General features: G+C 36.9%; 1 protein-coding gene and 1 pseudogene across 6 annotated transcripts in view; one reads left to right on the top strand and one right to left on the bottom strand.

Moving 5' to 3' along the window:
- Window positions 1–23,914, bottom strand: part of FAAH2 (fatty acid amide hydrolase 2) — a 273,619-nt gene that overhangs the window by 153,974 nt on the left and 95,731 nt on the right. For all 5 annotated transcript variants that reach the window (XM_030934085.1, XM_030934083.1, XM_030934084.1 and 2 more), the window contains 2 exons: window positions 6,859–6,994; window positions 4,617–4,734 (listed from right to left, as the gene is read on the bottom strand). In XM_030934085.1, coding sequence (XP_030789945.1) covers window positions 4,617–4,734; window positions 6,859–6,994 — 254 coding nt within the window. The remainder of the gene's footprint in view (window positions 1–4,616; window positions 4,735–6,858; window positions 6,995–23,914) is intronic.
- Window positions 16,859–18,623, top strand: LOC104658704 (annotated as a pseudogene). The gene is made up of 2 exons (XR_004058368.1): window positions 16,859–17,488; window positions 17,573–18,623. The product of XR_004058368.1 is annotated as a T-complex protein 1 subunit zeta-like (transcript).

Genomic DNA, 23,914 nt, shown 5'->3' on the forward strand with positions numbered 1-23,914 from the left:
AACTTATGTCTATGGAAAAGGTGCACATAAATGATTGTAACAGTTTTTGTTCAAAGATTACAATATTTGGAAACAACTAAGATGTACTTTAGTAGGTAAATGGGTAAAAAATGGTGGTACATCCTTACAATGAAATATTATTCAGAGATAAAAAGAAATTAGTTACCAAGCCACAAAAAGACATGGAGGGAACTTAAATGCATATTTCAATGTGAAAGAAGCAAGTATAAAAAGGTTACATAATTTAGATTCTAAATATATGATATTAGGTGAAAAGTAAAAGCATAAAGATAGTAAAAAATCTGTGGTTTCCAGTAGGAGTGGGGAGAATGCATGAATAAATAAGTGATGCACAGAAGATTTTTGAGTGGTAAAAAAAAATCTGTATGATATTGTAATGATAGTTACATGCCATTATGCATTTGTCACATGCTGTAAAGCTGTACTATATAAACACTAATGTAAACTGTGGACTTTAGTCAATAATATATCAATATTGTTTCATCAGTCATGAAATATGTACACTACTAGTGAAAGAAAGAGGGGCTACCCATGGACTCTCTGTATTATCTGCTCAATCTTTTGGTAAATATATAACTGTTCTAAAAATGAAATCTGCTAATAAAAAAATTCAACAGCACACAAGGCCTTGGTATCTTTTTCTACAAAATAGGTAAAAGTAAGGTGTTGCTAGGAAATACAGAAATGATAAAAAGACCAGGATTATAAAATATCCTCCACAAAGTTTGATGCCCTAACTCCTTTCCTTTTATTCTGATTTAGAAACAATTACAGACCAACATCAGTTAGCAACTATTGAGTTTCTGCTACAAAATCAAAAAAGCTCGCTCTTTATATTGAACCTGAAACTGGATAAAGTTCAAATTGTTATATAAAGTTACTAACTTTAGAGAAATATTTAAATATATTATGCCATATTAAAATTCTGGAATACTAAATCTTTAATATTTTTATTCTCCTGAATCAAAATTTCATTTCTTCTTGTCTATTTATTCTGACGGGAGAAGCTTAACACATTTTCTCAATTTCCATAATAAAAAATTGCTAATTTGATTTTAGTTGCTATAAAATATAGCCATCCTGTCCTAAAACATGGTATCTTTCTGACAATAGCTTGGGAATGGTGGAGGTGGCACACATACTTACCCCACCTCCAATGATGTAACAATGTCTTTCTCTATTTATCTCCTCCCTCCTCAGATACACACATCACTCATTCTCATGTTCCTCCACTTCCTCCTTTTCAGAAAATATTCAGAAACAAAGAGACATAAACTAATTTATTCAATGACAGATTACAGAACAGCAGGCCTGTTGGTGTTTCAGAAATGCCTTTATTGCTGTGATGGAATTTTGTAGTGTGACTAGGAACATTATAAAAAGGAATGATAATTGTAATCCCAGTGACACCGATTATATCGTCTATGGGATCTATCCACCAACAACTCAAGCTATAAAACTAAGTTTCTCTTTTTATTCAAAACTCATTTAAGGACTCCTAGTAATGTTCTGTAATTTTTCTCTGGTAGGTTCTACATCCTTATTTTTAGAGTCTGCAGGCATTTTGTAGGATTTTCTGTTTGCCTTCTCTGTTATCCTCATTCTACTTTTTATCTGGTTATTGCTGATAGATATGTTAGTTATGGTTTTTGATATTTTCATTGTGCATCCTATTTTAGGTTGAACTCATTTATTCTATGAGTTTTTAAATAGCACTCTTTGCATTTTACAAGAATATACTCACATCTTATTCTATAAATAATTATTGATTTGTCTTTTTTTCATAGTCACACCTCATTTCTAATTTCTCTTTGGCATACTTTCTATAAATAATAATGGTGATGGTTAGCATGCTTACCTTATTTCATATTTTAAAGAGGTTGCCCTGGATTTCATGTAGATAATATAAAAAAGAACATAGTATGGCAAAAATTAATTTTTAATCAGAAATAGACATCTGAATTTTATAAAATGGTTTCTGGAAAAATATTGCGGTTATAAAATTTATCTTATTGAATCAACTGGTAAAGCATATAACAGTATTATAGATTCCTGTATTCCATACATCAATCTTCACTAGAGCCTGTTCTAAAATTATCCAATATGAAATGAAACTCCTAAATGAATTCACGTGTATTTCAATCTGTCTCTTTTTTAGCAGGTGACTATTTTAAAGTATTATTTCAAACTAAATTAGTCTATGATAGCTCTCCCTGCTACCTGATGCCAACAGGTGATGAGGTCTGCAACATTGTCACTTCTGAGACTGCAGAGAAAATTTCAGTAACAGTGACACTCTTGGTTAGTATCACAAGTGAAAATCCCATTTAGGAAAATTGGCTTTTCATACGCATGAATTTCAGGCCAGCAAAAATATCGTTTTAATATTGTAAAGGGAAGGGTTTGGGGTCAGAATATTAAATTGGCTAGAGAATTTGGTAATGAAGAGTCTGTACATTAAGTTATTAACATTTTTGCTTAAGTTACAGAACAGGATGTGAGGTAATTCTACCGTGAGAGCAACTTACATGGACTAAAAGTTCAATGCGAGTAATTTACTTCCATTCACTTACTTTTTCCCTCCTGTACCTGGCTTCATAATTTTGCATTTATCCTCCAGCTCCCCAGAAAAGTACCAATTTGCTTTGCCACTAGCATTCTATGGTTTATCAACCCAAGCAACCGAGGAATAGTATCTTAATTTTTCTATAGTTTTTCCTTTAATTACTTGTAAGTCTTAACATTTCTTGTGTTTTTACTATTCACTTACATATCTTCTTTTATAATTTACCTTTCTCCTTTTCCTATGTCCCTGGTGGTATTTGTCTTATAATGGGTTATAGCCTGTATAAGGTTAATAATCCCCATCATTTTTATTGACAGTATTTTCTATGATTTCTCTCTTTTAGATATTATTATTTCATATATGTGAAGCTATCTTAATACATGTAAAAAGTTAATATAGGAAGAAATTCTATTTCTGGGTTTATAACTTATGAAGATCTCACTTTTCTCTTTTCCTCTTTTAATACTAACGCAAAGAGTGCTATTCAAAAACTCAGAGAATAAATGAGTTCAACCTAAAATAGGATATACGATGAAAATATCAAAAACCATAGCATTACAAAAAGAAATTTAAAAATCCACTGAGTTTTTATATGAATTACATTGTACCTATAGATTTTTAAAAAATGTACGATTTTATAACATGATTTTCAAATCTAGTAACACAGTAATGTATTCACATATGTTGTGCTTACGTTTTGTTTTTTTGTTTTTTTTTTTTTTTTTTTTTTTTTGACAGAGTCTCGCTCTGTCTCCCAGGCTGGAGTGCAGTGGCGCGATCTCGGCTCATTGCAACCTCCGCCTCCTGGGTTCACGCCATTCTCCTGCCTCAGCCTCCCGAGTAGCTGGGACTACAGGCACCCGCCACCAGGCCCAGCTAATTTTTTCTATTTTGTTTAGTAAAGACGGAGTTTCACCGTGTTAGTCAGGATGGCCTCGATCTCCTGACCTATGGTTTGAATGCAACGCCTCCAAAATTCATGTGTTGCCAATGCGTTAGTATTAAGAGGTGGGGCCCTTAAGAGGTGATAAGGCCATGAGGGCTGCCCCTAGTTAATGCAATTATGGCCATTTGTTAAAAGGCTTCATGCAGCCTTAGCAGCTGTCTCTTCCACCCTTCTGCCATGTTTCTCCCTTCTGGAGAATGCAGCAAGATGGCCCTCACCAGACACTGAACCTGCCAGCACCTCAATCTTGGACTTTCCTGTCTTCAGATGTGTGAGAAATAAATTTTTGTTCTTTGTAAGTTATCGAGTCACAGGCATTTTTTCATGGTGGCACAAAACAAAGACAGAATATAAAAGCCATCTTCCACCACACTTAAGTTTCTTCTAGTTTTCATAATTCATAAGTATTGCAAAACAATTTTGACTAGTGGTTTTTGGTCTATTTAGATGATACTAATTTAGAGATTATTCGACTTTCACTAAGACACTTTCCTAATTCTTACTGTGAGTTGTTATACTGATTCCCTTGAGGATTGAGATATACAATTCCATTGTTTACAAGTAATAATCTGTATTATTATTAAGTAGTAGTTTAAAAATTACTTTTAACATTTGATAGGCCTGTTCCCCTCATTATTCTTGTTTCCCAAATGAACCTTTGCTTTAAAAAAGACAAATTTGTTTTATTATTTCACCTGTTTATAAAAGTATTTTAAAATAAAGCTCAGGCTACAATGATTACATATGTAGTGTTGTCTCAATTACCTAAAATTTACATCTACACATGAGCATAGAAGAATCACTAGATAGATGCATACCAAATTATTAATAACAGTTACCTCTGAGCAATTTATTTATTTGATTTATCATACTTTATTTTCAAAGTATTCGTTTCATTACTAAAAAATAAAATATCTAAAATAACCATGAAAAATTACACCTAAAATTGCTTAGTATAACTGTTCTGAAAACCTTAATTCCATATGCTTACAGAGAAATATTTGGCAGAAAGTGAAGTAAAGGGTTCAGAATGGCATCTCCTTGACTAAAAATAATTCTTAAACAAATTTTATTTAAAATTACCTTTTTCTGAGCCAAAATGAGATCTTGGTCCACTTTGGACATTAAAAATGAGCCTCCATCATGTTCCATCCAGTAAAATTTTAAGTCTTTTAAATGTACCTTTGTGTCTAGTTTTAACCTGTGGAGCATTAAAAGGAAACTGACGTCAACAAATTATTTAGATATCCTTAATAGTTCAATCCTGACATCTGAGCTTCAGCTCTAATTAAGTATTTTTCCCTGAGCACTGTGTGCCATAAACAGTGTTATACCTTTAGAAATTAGGTTTGCCTTTTAAAAATGTACTTGAGCTGCAGGGGAGAGAATGGTTTGAAATGCATCAAAATTGTAGATATAGTGACAAATCAAAATGCTTTCGTAGCAGTTAAGGCTAGAAATGATTGTAGCCTGAACTAGAACTGTAACCATGGTGATGGAGAGATATATAAAGATGTAAAAAATCATTAGTAGGTAGTTTCAATATGACTCAGCATTGCTTAGATGTAATGACTGAGAAAAATCGGATATGAGGCTTTAGCAACTGTGTTGATTTTGGTCATCCAATCACTGGGATTGGGCAAGAATCGAAGTAGTGGATCAGGTTTCTGGAGCTTGGAAGAAAAATAATATCAGTTTTAGATATATTGAGTGTTAGTTATCTGAAATGGCCAGTCTTCCTGTAGTAGTAAATAGGCAGTCCTCTAGCTTAAGTGAAAAGAGTGATCTGAAGAGGTAGATTTCGGCATCATCTGTGTATGGAAAATGGTTGAAGTGGCAAGAGTAGATGGAGTCATTCTGAGAGGGTAAGTAGAAAGAAGACAGAGAAGTAAACCAGGTCCTTCTAGAATACCAATATATAAGAGATGAACAAAGGAAGGAAGAGCCAGTAAGGCAGATGAAAGGAAAAGGAACAATATCAAAAGGGTGGACTGTCCATAACACAAAGCATAAATGCTTAAGGGGATGGATACCTACCCCATTTTCCATGAAGCGATTATTATGCATTACATGACTGCTTCAAAATATCTCATGTAGCCCATAAATATATATACCTGCTATGTACCCACAAAAATTAGGAATAATTTTAAAAAAGATTGTATCACAAGAGCCAAGGGCAGAGTTTGTTTCAATAATGATGGAGTAATATCAATACTGCCACCAGTTATAATGAGGTAATGAATGGTAAGTATTGAGAAGCAGTCATTATTCTTAGCAAAAATGCAAAAAAAAAAAAAAAAAATCAGGGACCTTGGCAAGAATAATTTTGGTGGTAAAAACCAGTTTGTAGTGAATTCATTTATGAGATGGCAATGTGAGAATTTAGAGTCAATGAGTATAAATAATTCACACAAAGGGTCTGGCAATGGGGCAAAAAGCGGCATAGAGTAGTGGCTTAAGGGGAATAAGGGGCTAAAAAAATTTTGTGTCATTTTAAGATGAGAGACACTTAGGATGTTTAATAATAATGAGAAGGGTGCATAAGTGTGTGTGTGTGTGTGCGTGAGAGAGAGAGAGAGAGAGAGAGAGAGAGGTTAAAGTCATACTAAGGTGAGATAAGTAATGGAACAAAGACCTGAGAGAATAAGAGAACATAAGATCAAGAGCATCTGAAACTACTTATATGCTAAAGCAAAATGGAAAGATATTTTCTGCTCTCTAAGGGGAGAAAAAAATGAATGCTGGAGACCTAGAAAAATGTGATGGTAAGAAACTGAAGTAAGTTACATATAGATTGCATTTTTTTTTATGAGATAAAATGTGGGAGTATTTACTTGAGGGTAAAGGAAAGGAGAAGATCACAGGTTTGCTGGAAATGGAAATAATTTGAAATCACTGCTATAGAAAACGTAAAAAAAAAAAAAAAAAATGCTGTCTATGGAAACCGATTTCCAAGCAGCATTGATGCCTAGGTGAGATTGGAAAGTATGCATATGGTGACAGATGGCAGAAGAATCAGAAAGGCTGAACTTGAAGTGCACATAGTCCTTATACTCAAATTCACAAATGAACAACAAAAAGACTCACTGTTTCCATCCCAAAATAAGGCCTCTCTTTGTATTTTCTCAGTAAAATATTTTTACACGGCATCTTCCCAATTTGTGAATCATGGTATCCACTTATATAAGTATATAAAGGCTCTCTCATAAAAATCTGCAATAATTCTTTGCTTGAGGACTGAAAGTCTACCTCTATGACACTAATAAACAAAGAGAGAATGAATGTCAGGATAAGAGTCTGAGGAAATAAAAATAAATGAACATACCTTTTGATCCCAGGTCCTGCCATGACCTTCAACATGGGGGCCAGGTCTTCAGCATAGCGGCACATTGGACCAGTGCACTGAAACAACTCCTGGCCTCCCACAGCCATGGGAAACTGACCTTTGTTGGGAACCACACCTGAAAGGTTAGACACTCAGGTTAGCTGCCCAAAATAAGACATGATCTCTGCATGTTGTATTTCATTATGGTGTTTAATCTATCTTAAATATTTTTTCTCCTGGTGAAAACTTTTCAGGTCTTTTTTTATCTCATTGTGGTAGTTTCACAATTTTATTAGCTTTCTTAAAAGCAGCGAATTTTTTTTCCTAATAGAGTACAATGAAGAACTTCAATATAAAACAGGCAAAACCAGAGCTACTCTGATGGAGAAATTGTCCCTACTTATTAGACTATTCTCTCTTTCTGCGATGGTTCTAACGGCCTGCAGAGCCTATATGATTGAGGATGAGTTAGAATACAGATTAAAAAATCTACTGGCCAAGAGGATAAAGTCAACATTCCTTTAACTTGTATACAAAGCTCTCTGCAACCTGATACCTAAACAGAAGCCATAACAAATTGTTTGCAATTTTCCACAAACAGGCTATTTTAATGCTCATTTATAACTTTGTTTATGCCATTTCCTCTGCCTATAATACATTTCACAATTTAATATGCTAGATGGATAACCAGATTTCAAGACTTAAGTGAAACTATAAGGCCTTTCTTGATCACCTACAATCTCTCAGCCCAAAATCTTCTTGAGCTGATAAGCAACTTCAGCAAAGCCTCAGGATACAAAAGTACTATGCAAAAAATCACAAGCATTCCTATATACCAATAATAGAGATCCAAAGCATGAATGAGCTCTCGTCCACAATTGCTAAAAAGAAAATAAAATATCAGGAATACAACTTACATGGGATGTGAAGGACCTCTTGACGTACAAACCACTACTCAAGGAAATAAGAGAGGACACAAGCAAATGGAAAAATATTTCAAGCTCATGGATAGCAAGAATCAAATTGTAAAAATGGCCATACTACCCAAAGTAATTTATAGATTCAATGCTATCCCTATCAAGATACTATTGACTTTCTTCACAGAATTAGAAAAAACTACTTTAAATTTCATATGGAACAAAAAGAGCCCATTTAGCCAAGACAATCCTAAGCAAAAAGAACAAGCTGGAGGCATCATGCTACCTGACTTCAAACAATATTACAAGACTACAGTAACCAAAACAGCATGGTACTGGTACCAGAAAAGATATATAGACCAACGGAGCAGAACAGAGGCCTCAGATATAATGCCACACATCTACTACAATCTAGTCTTTGACAAACCCAACAAAGACAAGCAATGGAAAAAGGATTCCCTATTTAATAAATGGTGCTGGGAAAACTGGCTAGCCATATGTGGAAAACTGAAAGTGGATCACCTCCTACACCTTATACAAAAATTAACTCAATATGGATTAAGGGCTTAAATGTAAGACCTAAAACAATAAAAATCCTAGAAGAAAACCTGGGCAATACTATTCAGGACATAGGCTGTGGGGAAAAGAAAGAGAGATCAGCCTGTTACTGTGTCTATATAGAAGGAAGTAGACATAAGAGACTCCATTTAGTTATGTATTTGAAATGCTGTTAATCTGTGACCCTATCCCCAACCTTGTCCTTGCAAGAAATATGCGCTGTGGTGACTCAAGGTTTAATGGATATTGGGCTGTGCAGGATGTGTCTTTGTTAAACAAGTACCTGAAGGAAGCTTGCTGGTTAAAAATCCTGCCTGTCCCTAGGCAATGGAACATCTCCGGGTAAAACCCATTGTGTGCTTTGTTTACTGAGCAAGGAGAAAACCGCCTTTAGGAATAAGGTGGGGCTTGCTGGAGCAATACTGCTAAAAGGCTTATGGAGATGTTCGCATATGCATCTCAAGGCGCAGCATTTTCCTTTAAACTTATTCATGTTACAAGGATTTTTGTTCATATGTCTTACTGCTGATTTCCTCCCTACAATGATCCTATTGTCCAGCCACTCCCTTATCTTTTTGATGGTAGAGATAATTATCAATAAATACTAAGGGAACTCAGAGGCCGGTGCCGGTGTGGGTCCTCTGTAAGCACAGCACCGGTACCCTGGGCCCCACTTTTCTTTCTCTACACTTTGTCTCTGTGTCTTATTCCTTTTCTCAAGTCTCTCGTTCCACCTAACGAGAAACACCCACAAGTGTGGAGGGGCAGGCCACCCCTTCATAGGCATGTGCAAAGATGTCATGACTAAAACACCAAAAGCAATGGCAACAAAAGCCAAAATTGACAAATGGGATCTAATTAAAGAGTGTCTGCACAGCAAAAGAAACTATCATCAGATTGAAAAGGCAACCTACAGAATAGGAGAACATTTTTGCAATCTATCCATCTGACAAAGATCTGGTATCCAGAATCCACAAGAAACTTAAACAAATTTACAAGAACAAAAACATCGAAAAGTGGGTGAAGGATATAAACAGACACTTCTTAAAAGAAGACATTTATGCAGCCAACAAACATATGAAAAAAAAAGCTCACCATCACTGGTCATTAGAGAAATGCAAATCAAATACACAATGAGATACCATCTCATGCCAGTTAGAATGGCGATCATTAAAAAGTCAGGAAACAACAGATAGTGGAGAGGATGTGCAGAAATAAAAACGCTTTTACATTGTTGGTTGGAGTGTAAATTAGTTCAACCATTGCAGAAGACAGTGTGATGATTCCTCAAGGATCTACAACCAGAAATACCATTTGACCCAGCAATCCCATTACTGGTAATATACCCAAAGGATTATAAATCATTCTACTATAAAGACACATGAACACATATGTTAATTGCAGCACTATTCACAATAGCAAAGACTTGGAACCAACCCAAATGCCCATGAATGATAGAAAGATTTGATGATTTTCTCCATCAATGATGAAGAAAATGTGACATCCATGTCCTTTGTAGGGACATGGATGAAGCTGGAAACCATCATTCTCAGCGAGCTATCACAAGAACAGAAAACCAAACACCACATGTTCTCACTCATAAGTGGGAGTTGAACAATGAGAACATATGGGCACAGGGAGTGGAACATCACACTCCGGGGCCTGTCAGGGGTGAAGGGCTAGCATAGGGATAGCATTAGGAGAAATAACTAATGTAGGTAACTGGTTGATGGGTGCAGCAAACCACCATGGCACGTATATACCTATGTAACAAACCTGCATGTTCTGCAGATATTTAAACGATTATTTGTGGAGAAGATTAATAATATCGATGAACGCATAATAACACTTATCAAGAAAAAGGGAGAAAAATATAAAAATGATCAGTATCAGGAATGAAAAAGGCATATTATTACAGACTGTACAGATATAGTACAGCCTGTTCTTATACTACAGTTATAGTAGATATAGACACAAGGATTAAGATAATGAAACAGAACAAAATCCAGCCCACTTGCTCTTGTTGCCATTACCTGAATTAAAAAAAAGATGACACTGCAATGCAGTTGGGAAAGTATAAACTTTACCACATAAACATTTGACACAACTCAGCAAGATGGCCGAATAGGAAGAGCTCCAGTCTCCAACTCCGAGCGCGAGTGACACAGAAGACCAGTGATTTCTGCATTTTCAACTGAGACTCCACCTCTGGGGACAGGGCACAACAGGGGAAGCAGCAGAAGCCTGGGCAGACGGGAACGACTCTGTCCGACAGCTTTGAAGAGAGAAGTGGATCTCTCAACACGGAGGTTGAGATCTAAGAAGGGACAGACTGACTGCTCAAGTGGGTCCCTCACCCCTGAGTAGCCTAACTGGGAGACATCCCCCACTAGGGGCAGTCTGACACCCCACACCTCACAGGGTGGAGTACACCCCTGAGAGGAAGCTTCCAAAGTAAGAATCAGACAGGTACACTCGCTGTTCAGCAATATTCTCTCTTCTGCAACCTCTGCTGCTGATACCCAGGCAAACAGGGTCTGGAGTGAACCTCAAGCAATCTCCAACAGACCTATAGCTGAGGGTCCTGACTGTCAGAAGGAAAACTATCAAACAGGAAGGACACCTATACCAAAACCCCATCAGTACGTCACCACCATCAAAGACCAGAGACAGATAAAACCACAAAGATGGGGAAGAAGCAGGTCAGAAAAGCTGGAAATTCAAAAAACAAGAGCGCATCTCCCCCTGCAAAGGAGCGCAGCCCATCGCCAGCAACGGATCAAAGCTGGTCAGATAATGACTTGGACGAGAGGAGAGAAGAAGGCTTCAGTCCATCAAACTTCTCAGAGCTAAAGGAGGAGTTACGTACCCAGCGCAAAGAAACTAAAAATCTTGAAAAAAGAGTGGAAGAATTGACAGCTAGACTAACTAACGTAGAGAGGGTCATAAACAAAATGACAGAGATGAAAACCATGACATGAGAAATACGTGACAAAGGCACAAGCTTCAGTAACCGACTCGATCAACTGGAAGAAAGAGTATCAGCGATTGAGGATCAAATGAATTAAATGAAGCGAGAAGAGAAACCAAAAGAAAAAAGAAGAAAAAGAAATGAACAAAGCCTAAAAGAAGTATGGGATTATGTAAAAAGACCAAATCTACGTCTGATTGGGGTGCCTGAAAGTGAGGGGGAAAATGGAACCAAGTGGGAAAACACTCTTCAGGATATCATCCAGGAGAACTTCCCCAACCTAGTAGGGCAGGCCAACATTCAAATTCAGGAAATACAGAGAACGCCACAAAGATACTCCTCCAGAAGAGCAACTCCAAGACACATAATTGCCAGATTCACCAAAGTTAAAATGAAGGGAAAAATCTTAAGGGCAGCCAGAGAAAAAGGTCAGGTTACCCACAAAGGGAAGCCCATCAGACTAACAGCAGACTTCTCGGCAGAAACTCTACAATCCAGAAGAGAGTGGGAGCCAATATTCAACATTCTTAAAGAAAAGAATTTAAAACCCAGAATTTCATATCCAGCCCAACTAAGTTTCATAAGTGAAGGAGAAATAACATCCTTTACAGATAAGCAAACACTTAGAGATTTTGTCACCACCAGGCCCGCCTTACAAGAGACCCTGAAGGAAGCCCAAAACATGGAAAGGAACAACCGGTACCAGCCATTGCAAAAACATGCCAAAATGTTAAGACCATCGAGGCTAGGAAGTACTGCATCAACTAACGAGCAAAATAAACAGTTAATATCAAAATGGCAGGATCAAGTTCACACATAACAATATTAACCTTAAATGTAAATGGACTAAATGCTCCAATTAAAAGACACAGACTGGCAAAATGGATAAAGAGTCAAGACCCATCAGTCTGCAGTATTCAGGAGACCCATCTCACATGCAGAGACATACATAGGCTCAAAATAAAGGGATGGAGGAAGATCTACCAAGCAAATGGAGAAGAATAAAAAGCAGGGGTTGCAATCCTTGTCTCTGATAAAACAGACTTTAAACCATCAAAGATCAAAAGAGACAGAGAAGGCCATTACATAATGGTAAAGGAATCAATTCAACAGGAAGAGCTAACTCTCCTAAATATATATGCACCCAATACAGGAGCACCAAGATTCATAAAGCAAGTCCTTAGAGACTTACAAAGGGACTTAGACTCCCATACAATAATAATGGGAGACTTCAACACTCCACTGTCAACATTAGACAGATCAACGAGACAGAAAGTTAACAAGGATATCCAGGAATTGAACTCATCTCTGCACCAAGCGGACCTAATAGAAATCTATAGAACTCTCCACCCCAAATCAACAGAATATACATTCTTCTCAGCACCACATCGCACTTATTCCAAAATTGACCACATAATTGGAAGTAAAGCACTCCTCAGCAAATGTACAAGAACAGAAATTATAACAAACTGTCTCTCAGAACACAGTGCAATCAAACTAGAACTCAGGTCTAAGAAACTCAATCAAAACCACTCAACTACATGGAAACGGAACAACCTGCTCCTGAATGACTACTGGGTACATAATGAAATGAAAGCAGAAATAAAGATGTTCTTTGAAACCAATGAGAACAAAGATACAACATACCAGAATCTCTGGGACACATTTAAAGCAGTGTTAGAGGGAAATTTATAGCATTAAATGCCCACAAGAGAAAGCAGGAAAGAACTAAAATTGACACTCCAACATCACAATTAAAAGAACTAGAGAGGCAAGAGCAAACACATTCAAAAGCTAGCAGAAGGCAGGAAATAACTAAGATCAGAGCAGAACTGAAGGAGATAGAGACACAAAAAACCCTCCAAAAAATCAATGAATCCAGGAGTTGGTTTTTTGAAAAGATCAACAAAATTGACAGACCGCTAGCAAGACTAATAAAGAAGAAAAGAGAGAGGAATCAAATAGACGCAATAAAAAATGATAAAGGGGATATCACCAACGACCCCACAGAAATACAAACAACCATCAGAGAATACTATAAACACCTCTACGCAAATCAACTAGAAAATCTAGAAGAAATGGATAATTTCCTGGACACTTACACTCTCCCAAGACTAAACCAGGAAGAAGATGAATTCCTGAATAGACCAATAGTAGGCTCTGAAATTGAGGCAACAATTAATAGCCTACTCACCAAAAAAGTCCAGGACCAGATGGATTCACAGCTAAACTCTACCAGAGGTACAAGGAGGAGCTGGTACCATTCCTTCTGAAACTATTCCAATCAATAGAAAAAGAGGGAATCTTCCCTAACTCATTTTATGAGGCCAACATCATCCTGATACCAAAGCCTGGCAGAGACACAACAAAAAAAGAGCATTTTAGACCAATATCCCTGATGAACATCAATGCAAAAATTCTCAAGAAAATACTGGCAAACCGGATTCAGCAGCACATCAAAAAGCTTATCCACCATGATCAAGTGGGCTTCATCCCTGGGATGCAAGGCTGGTTCTACATTCGCAAATCAATAAACGTCATCCAGCATATAAACAGAACCAAAGACAAGAACCACATGATTGTCTCAATAGATGCAGAAAAGGCTTTTGACAAAATTCAACAGCCTTTCATGCTAAAAAAGCTCAATAAATTCGGTATTGATGGAACGCACCTCAAAATAATAAGAGCTATTTATGACAAACCCACAGCTAATATCATACTGAATGGGCAAAACCTGGAAAAAGTCCCTTTGAAAACTGGCACAAGACAGGGATGCCCTCTCTCACCACTCCTATTCAACATAGTGTGGATGTTCTGGCTAGGGCAATCAGGCTAGAGAAAAAAATAAAGGGTATCCAGTTAGGAAAAGAAGAAGTTAAATTGTCCCTGTTTGCAGATGACATGATTGTATATTTAGAAAACCCCATCGTCTCAGCCCAAAATCTCCGAAAGCTGATAAGCAACTTCAGCAAAGTCTCAGGATCCAAAATTAATGTGCAAAAATCACAAGCATTCTTATACACGAGTAACAGACAAGCAGAGAGCCAAATCAGGAATGAATTTCCATTCACAATTGCTTCAAAGAGAATAAAATACCTAGGAATCCAACTTACAAGGGATGTCAAGGACATCTTCAAGGAAAACTACAAACCACTGCTCAGTGAAATCAAAGAGGACACAAACAAATGGAAGAACATACCATGCTCATGGATAGGAAGAATCAATATCGTGAAAATGGTCATACTGCCCCAGATCATTTATAGATTCAATGCCATCCCCATCAAGCTACCAATGAGTTTCTTCACAGAATTGGAAAAAACTGCTTTAAAGTTCATATGGAACCAAAAAAGAGCCCGCATTGCCAAGACAATCCTAAGTCAAAAGGACAAAGCTGGAGGCATCACGCTGCCTGACTTCAAACTATACTACAAGGCTACAGTAACCAAAACAGCATGGTAGTGGTACCAAAACAGAGATATAGACCAATGGAGCAGAACAGAGTCCTCGGAAATAATACCACACATCTACAGCCATCTGATCTTTGACAAACCTGAGAGAAACAAGAAATGGGGAAAGGATTCCCTATTTAATAAATGGTGCTGGGAAAATTGGCTAGCCATAAGTAGAAAGCTGAAACTGGATCCTTTCCTTACTCCTTATACGAAGATTAATTCAAGATGGATTAGAGACTTAAATGTTAGACCTAATACCATAAAAACCCTAGAAGAAAATCTAGGTAGTACCATTGAGCTCATAGGCATGGGCAAGGACTTCATGTCTAAAACACCAAAAGCAACGGCAGCAAAAGCCAAAATTGACAAATGGGATCTAATTAAACTAAAGAGCTTCTGCACAGCAAAAGAAACTACCATCAGAGTGAACAGGCAACCTACAGAATGGGAGAAAATTTTTGCAGCCTACTCATCTGACAAAGGGCTAATATCCAGAATCTACAAAGAACTCAAATATACAAAAAAAACAAACAAACAACCCCATCAAAAAGTGGGCAAAGGATATGAACAGACATTTCTCAAAAGAAGATATTCATACAGCCAACAGACACATGAAAAAATGCTCATCATCACTCGCCATCAGAGAAATGCAAATCAAAACCACAATGAGATACCATCTCCCACCAGTTAGAATGGCAATCATTAAAAAATCAGGAAACAGCAGGTGTTGGAGAGGATGTGGAGAAATAGGAACACTTTTACACTGTTGGTGGGATTGTAAACTAGTTCAACCATTATGGAAAACAGTATGGCAGTTCCTCAAGCATCTAGAACTAGATGTACCATATGACCCAGCCATCCCACTACTGGGTATATACACAAAGGATTATAAATTATTCTACTACAAAGACACATGCACACGTATGTTTATTGCGGCACTATTCATAATAGCAAAGACTTGGAATCAACCCAAATGTCCATCTGTGACAGACTGGAGTAAGAAAATGTGGCACATATACACCATGGAATACTATGCAGCCATAAAAAAGGATGAGTTTGCATCCTTTGTAGGGACATGGATGCAGCTGGAAACCATCATTCTTAGCAAACTATCACAAGAACAGAAAACCAAACACCGCATGTTCTCACTCATAAGTGGGAACTGAACAATGAGGAAACTTGGACTCGGGAAGGGGAACATCACACACTGGGGCCTATCATGGGGAGAGGGGTGGGGGGAGGAATTCCATGATATAAATGATGACTTGATGGGTGCTGACGAGTTGATGGGTGCAACACACCAACATGGCACAAGTATACATATGTAACAAACCTGCACGTTATGCACATGTACCCTAGAACTTAAAGTATAATAAAAATAAAATAAATAAAATAAAAAAATTAAAAAAAAGGAGAAGATCCAAATAAGCACAAGCAGAAGTGATGAAGATTATGTTGCATGTGAGCACACAGAAACACCAAAAACCCGCAGAGACTATTACAAACACCTCTCTGCACACAACTTAGAAAACCTATAAGAAATGAATATATTCCTAGAAACTCACTATCTCCCAAGATTGAACCAGAAAGAAATTGAAACCCTGAAAAGACCAATAATGCATTCCAAAATTAAATCAGTAATTTAAAAACCACCAAGAAAAAAGCCCTGCACCAAACGGATTCATAGCTAAATTCTGCCTGATTTACAAAGAAAATCTGATACCCATACTACTTAAATTATTTCAAAAAGTCAAGAAGGAGGGACTCTTGGTTAACTCATTCTGTGAAGCATGAATCATTCTGACACCGAAGCCCACCAATATAAAAAAAAAAAGAAAGAAAGAAAAAAAAAAAAACACCTACAGGCCAACACCTATGATGAACATAGATGCAAAAATACTCAACAACATACTGGCAAATGAAATTCTGAAGCATATAAAAAAATTAATGTTTTATTTCTGCAGTGCAGAAATTGCTCAAAATATGCAAATCAATGAATGTGATTAACCACATAAACAGTTTTCCTTTAAAAAATATATGACTATCTGCCGCACCAGCTATGGGCTCTCAGCATCGTTAACTTTCCAACCGCTGGAGCAGCTATGGCGGCGGTGAAAACCCTGAAGGCCAAGGCCAAGGTGGCCCGAGCGCAGGCGGCGCTGGCGGTCAACATCAGCGCCGCGCGGGGTCTGCAGGAAGTGCTAAGGACCAACCTGGGACCCAAGGGCACCGTGAAGATGCTGCTTTCTGGCGCTGGAGAAATCGAACTTACTAAAGACGACAATGTGCTGCTTCACGAAATGCAAATTCAATATCCAACAGCTTCCTTAATAGCAAAGGTAGCAACAGGCCAGGATGATATAACTGGTGATGGTACGACTTCCAATGTGCTAATCATTGGAGAGCTACTGAAACAGGCGGATCTCTACATTTCTGAAGGCCTTCATCCTTGAATAATTGCTGAAGGATTTGAAACCGCAAAGGAAAAGGCCCTTCAGTTTTTGGAAGAAGTCAAAGTAAGCAGAGAGATGGACAGGGAAACACTTATAGATGTGGCCAGAACATCTCTTTGTACTAAAGTTCATGCTGAACTTGTAGATGTCTTAATAGAGGCTGTAGTGGACTCCATTTTGGCCATTAAAAAACAAGATGAACCTATTGATCTCTTCATGATTGAGATCATGGAGATGAAACATAAATCTGAAACTGATACAACCTTAATCAGAAGGCTTGTTTTGGACCATGGAGCATGGCATCCTGATATGAAGAAAAGGGTGGAGGGTGCATACGTCCTCACTTGTAACGTATCATTATAGTATGAAAAAACAGAAGTGAATTCTGGCTTTTTTTTTTTTTACAAAAGTGCAGAAGAGAGAGAAAAACTCCTAAAAGCTTAAAGAAAATTCATTGAAGATAGAGTTTAAAAAAAATAGAACTGAAAAGGAAAGTCTGTGGTGATTCAGATAAAGGATTTGTTGTTATTAATCAAAAGGGGATTGACCCCTTTTCCTTAGATGCTCTTTCAAAAGAAGGCATCGTCACTCTGCGCAGAGCTAAAAGGAGAAATATGGAGAGGCTGACTCTTGCCTGTGGTGGGGTAGCCCTGAATTATTTTGACAACCTAAGTCCTGGCTGCTTGGGACATGCAGGACTTGTATATAAGTATACATTGGAAGAAGAGAAGTTCACCTTTATTGAGAAATGTAACAACCCTCATTCTGTCACTTTATTGATCAAAGGACCAAATAAACACACACTCACTCAGATCAAAGATGCAGTGAGGGATGGCTTGAGGGCTGTCAAAAATGCTATTGATGATGGCTGTGTGGTTCCAGGTGCTGGTGCTGTGGAAGTGGCTATGGCAGAAGCCCTGATTAAATATAAGCCCAGTGTAAAGGGCAGGGAACAGCTTGGAGTCCAAGTATTTGCTGATGCGTTGCTCATTATTCCCAAGGTTCTTGCTCAGAACTCTGGTTTTGACCTTCAGGAAACATTAGCTAAAATTCAAGCAGAACATTCAGAATCAGGTCAGCTTGTGGGTGTGGACCTGAACACAGGTGAGCCAATAGTACCAGCAGAAGTAGGCGTATGGGATAACTATTGTTTAAAGAAACAGCTTCTTCATTCCTGCACTGTGATTGCCACCAACATTCTCTTGATTGATGAGATCATGAGAGCTGGAATATCTTCTCTGAAAGGTTGAATTGAAGCTTCCTCTGTATCTGAGTCTTGAAGACTCTGCAAAGTGATCCTGAGGAATACAGCTGTGGAATTTGTGTCCAAGCTTCAAATGGATTTTTCCCATATGAAAAAGGAGAGAACGCTGGCATCTGTTGAAATTTGGAAGTTCTGAAATTATACTATTTTTAAAAATTGCACTGAAGCGTATTCACATAAAGCAGGTCTTTTACCCAGTGAACAGGATGTTTTGCTTTAGCAGCAGTGACATAAAATTCCATGTTAGATAAAATACACACACACACACACACACACACACACACACACACACACACACACACACATATATATATATATATAATGCTATCGCAATGAATGCAGAAAAGACTTTTGATAAAACTCATCATACCTCCAATGTTAAAAATCCTCTAAAAACTAGGCACCATGGAACACACCTCAAGATAATAAGAACCATCATTGAAAAACTAACAGCCAACGTTATCCTAAATTGACTAAAGCTTGAAGTCTTCCCCTAGAGAACTGGAAAAAGACAAGGGTGCCCACCCTCATCACTCCTATTCAACATAGTGCTAGGAAGTGCTAGCCAGAGCAATCAGGCAAGAATAAGAAAAAAAAGGAACCCAAATAAAAGAAAGGAAGTCATTATATTTATCTTTACAGATTATATAGTCTTATATATAGAAAGTCCTAAACACTGTGTCAAAAGACTCCTAGAATTGATAAACACCTTCATTAGAGTTTCAGGATACAAAATCAATGTACAAAAATCAGTAGCACTTTTATATATCAATAATGTTCATGCTGATAGTCAAATGAAGAATGTAATATATTTATGATAGCCACAAAGAGAATAAAATACCTAGGAATATAGCTAACCAGGGAGGTGAAAGGTTTTGAGTTTGAGAATTATAAAACTTTGCTGAAATAAATCAGAGATGACAAAAAAGTAAAACATTCTATGCCCACGAATTTGAAGAATTAATATTGTTAAAATGGCCATACTTCCCAAAGCCATTTACAGATTCCTTGCTACCCCCATGAAACTATCAACGTGATTTATTTCACAATTAGAAGAATCTATTCTAAAATTCACATGGAGCCAAGAAAAGTCCAAATAGCCAAAGCAATTTTGAGCAAAGAGAACAAAGCTGGAGGCATCACATTATTCAACTTCAAATTACACTATAAGGCTGCAGTAACCAAGCACTATCGTATTGTTACAAAATAGGACACCTAGACCAATGGAACAGGATAGAGAACCCAAAAATAAAGCTTCAAATCTACAAATAACCTGTTCTTCCACAAAGTTTACAATAACAAGCAATGCAGAATGAGGTGCCTATCCATAAATGGTGTTTAGATAACTGGCTAGTCATGTGCAAAATACATTTCACCATATTCAAAACTTAACTCAAGATTAATTAAAGACATATGTAAGATTAAACTTATAAACATCCTAGAAGAAAATCTAGAAAACAACATCTGGACATCATCCTTTGGAAGGAACTTATAACTAAGTACCCAAAAGCAATTGCAACAAAAACAAAATTTGACAAGTAGGATATAATTAAGTGAAAGAGCTTTTGCACAGAAAAAGAAACCATCAACAGAGTAAACAGAAAACTTCTAGAATGAGAGAAAATATTTGCAAACTCTGTATCTGACAAAGGCCTAATATCCAGTTCTAGGATACATATGCAGAACATGCAGTTTTGTTACATAGGTATACACGTGCCCTGGTGGTTTGCTGCACCCATCAACCCATCATCTACATTAGGTATTTCTCCTAATGCTATCCCTCCCCTAGCCTCCCACCCACCAACAGGCCCCGGTGTGTGATGTTCCTCTCCCTGTGTCCATGTGTTCTCATTGTTCAATTTCCTCTTATGAGTGAGAACATGCAGTGTTTGGTTTTCTGTTTTTGTGTTATTTTGCTGAGAATGATGGTTTCCAACTTCATCCATGTCCCCGCAAAGGACATGAACTCATCTTTTTTGTTGCTGCATAGTATTCCATGGTGTTTATGTGCCACATTTTCTTTATCCCCTGTTCTTAAAATAAAATTTGAAAAAAAAATCAAACTCCAGGATCAAGAACAAAGAAAGGACCACAAAATCAGTAAGATGGAGCAAATAACTTATGAGGAGCTCTGATAGTCTGGAAGCAAACTTCTCAAAGGAAACTTTACAGACAAGCGGAGAGTAGGATTCTATCTTCAAAATAATGAAGGAAAAAAAGCTTTGAACTTAGAATATTGTGTCTACCAGAGTTTCCTTCAAACATGAAAAAAATATAATGAGTTTTCCAGACAAACAAAAGATGAGGGATTTCATAACCACTAGGACTGTCGTATAAGAAACACTAAAGGGAATTGTCCAATCTGAGAGAAAAGGATGCATTTTATCCAATGGCTGCAAAATACACAACCTTCTCATCATTTCGTGGAACATTCTCCAAGAGAGAACACATATTGGGCTACAAAGCAAGTCTTACAATTAAAAATAAATAAATAAATATAATATCAAGTATCTTCTTTTACCTCAATTAAATAATACCGGCAATTAATAACAAGTGGAATTTTGGAGACTAAGCAAATACATGAAAATTAAATAGCATGCTGTGGAGCAAACAATAAGTAAATAAAGAAATTAAGAAAAAAATCTTAATTTCTTGACAGAAAAATAAAATGGTAATATATCAAAACCTATGGGATACATTAGTAGTTGTACTAAGAGGAAAGTTTATAACAATAAATGCATACATCCAAAAAGTAGAAAGACTTTATAAACAAACACATTCTGCACCTTTGAGAACTATAAGAGCAACAACATGCCAAACCTTAAATTAATAGGAAGGAAGAAAGAAGTTATTATGAACAACTATATGCCAGTAATTTTGAAAAACTAAAAAAAAAAAAAAAAATTTACATACATAACCTAACATGAGTGAGCCATGGAAAAATAAAAAATCTGAGCAAACTAATTATGAGTAATGAGACAGAAGCAGTAACCTGGTGGTTTCACTGTTGAATTCTATCAAATATTTAAGAAAGAACTAATTATAATACTACCCAAATTATCTAAAAAATTATGGAGAAGGGAGGGAGAGACTGGAAAAAGAAAATGTGGTACATATACACCATGGAATACTATGCAGTCATAAAAAGGAAAGAGATCATGTCCTTTGCAGGAACATGGATGAAGCTGGAAGCCATCATCCTCAGCAAACTAACACAGGGACAGAAAACCAAGCGCTGCATCTTCTTACTCATAAGTGAGAGTTGAACAATGAGAACACATGGATACAGGGAGGGGAAACACACACTGGGGCCACTCGGTGGGTGGGGCCGAGGAGAGGAAGAGCATTAGGAAAAATAGCTAATGCAAGTGGGTCTCAAAACCTAGAAGACAGGTTGATAGGTGCAGCAAACCACCATGGCACACCTATACCTATGTAACAAACCTACACATTTTGCACTTGTATCCTGGAACTTAAAATAAAATTAAGAAAATTTAAAAACAAGAAAACAATATTTACAAATGGTTTATGAATTATCTGATAAAGAATTCAAAATAACCATCATAAAAATGCTCAGTAACTAAAAGAGAAAACAGACAAAATGAGAATATCAACAAAGAGAGAGAGCCTATTTTAAAAAAACTAAGTTCTAAGGCTGAAGAATAGAATAACGGAATTGCAAAATTTGGTAGAGGGGTACAAAAGCAGACTAGATCAAGCAGAACAAATAATTAGCAAACCTGAAAATAGGTCATTTAAAATTTTCATCTCAGATGAGCAAAATGAAACAAATGAAGGAAAGTGAAGAGAGTCTAAGAGACTCATGTGACACCATCAACTGGACAAATGTATGCATATGAAATACCCATAAAAAAGTAAAAGGGAAGAGGAATTATTTGAAGAAAGAAGGCAAAAACTTCTCAATTTTGAGGAAAGTTACATAAAAATGGGAAAAGCTAAAAAATAAAACTCCAACTAAGATGAACCCAAGCAGACTCACACCAAGACAAATTATAATCAAATAGTCAAAAATCACAGATGAAGAGAGAATCTTATAGGTAGCAGGAGAAAAGCTACTCACTGTGCAGAAAGAAGTTTCCATAAGACTATCACCATATTTCCCAGCAGAAACCTTACAGTACAGAAGGGACTGGAATGATATATTCAAAGGGCAGAGAAAAAAAAAAAAAAAACCTGAGAAATAAGAACACTAGGTTCAGCAAAACAGTTCTTCAAAACTGAAAAAAAAATTAAGACTTTCCAAGATAAACATAAACTGAGATTTTTCATTCCCTTTACACCTGTCATCAAGAATTGCCAAAGGGAGTCCTTCAAGTTGAAATCAAAAGACACTTGTTAGCAACATAAAACCATAAATAACCAACAAAGATCTCTGGCAGACGTAAATATGCAGAGAGATATTAACTCCTGTGATACTATAATATTGGTGTATAAATCACTTCTAATTCTGGTATAGAAATGAAAGGACAAAAACATGAAAATAACTATGAATCTATGATACTAGATACACAATATAATTTTGACATCAATAACATAAAGGGGGCAGATATGTACAAGAATAAGGTTTTCATATGTGGTTGAAGTTAATTTGTTGCCAGCTAAAATATATATTATTTGGGCCAGGTATGGTGGTTAGGCCCAAATAATGTACAAAACATGTTTTCCAATAAAATTAGAAATCAACAGCAGAAGGGAAACTGGAAAATCCATGAAGACTGGAAATTTAACAATATACTCAAACAACCAACAGGTGAAAGAAGAAATCAGAATGAAAATTAGAAAATACCTTAAGACGAATTAAATTACAACATACCTAAACATATGGGATGCAGCAAAAGATATATAAACAGGTTGGTATGTAGCAGTAAGCATTTACATTAAAGAAGAAGGAGGATTCCTTGGGAGTAAAATCGTGGTTACCAGAGGCTGGTCAGGGTAGTGAAGGATGATGGGAGGGAGGATTGTTAATGGGTACAAATACATAGTTAGATAGAATAAATAAGATCTAGTGTATGATAGCACAACAGTGTGACTACAGTCAGTCAACAATAATTTGTTGAACATTTAAACATAACTGAAAGAGTATAATTGGGTTGTTTGTAACATAAGAGGAGGATAAATCCTTTAGGTGATGAAAATCCCATTTACCCTGATGTGATTACTGTGCATTTTGTGTCTGTATCAAAATATCTCAGGGGAGAGGGGCACCCCAGATGGACGAATAGGAATAGCTCCAGCCTCCAGCTCCCAGCATGAGCAACATAGAAGATGGGTGATTTCTGCATTTTCAACTGACATACCAGGTTCATCTCACTGGGACGTGTAGGACAGTCTGTGCTGGTCAGTGGGTGCAGCCCAACCAGCGAGAGCTGAAACACAGCGAAGCATCACCTCACCTGGGAAGCACAAGGGGGAAGAAA

This window comes from Rhinopithecus roxellana, chromosome 7 (genome assembly GCF_007565055.1).
Source record: "Rhinopithecus roxellana isolate Shanxi Qingling chromosome 7, ASM756505v1, whole genome shotgun sequence".
Taxonomy (NCBI): domain Eukaryota; kingdom Metazoa; phylum Chordata; class Mammalia; order Primates; family Cercopithecidae; genus Rhinopithecus; species Rhinopithecus roxellana.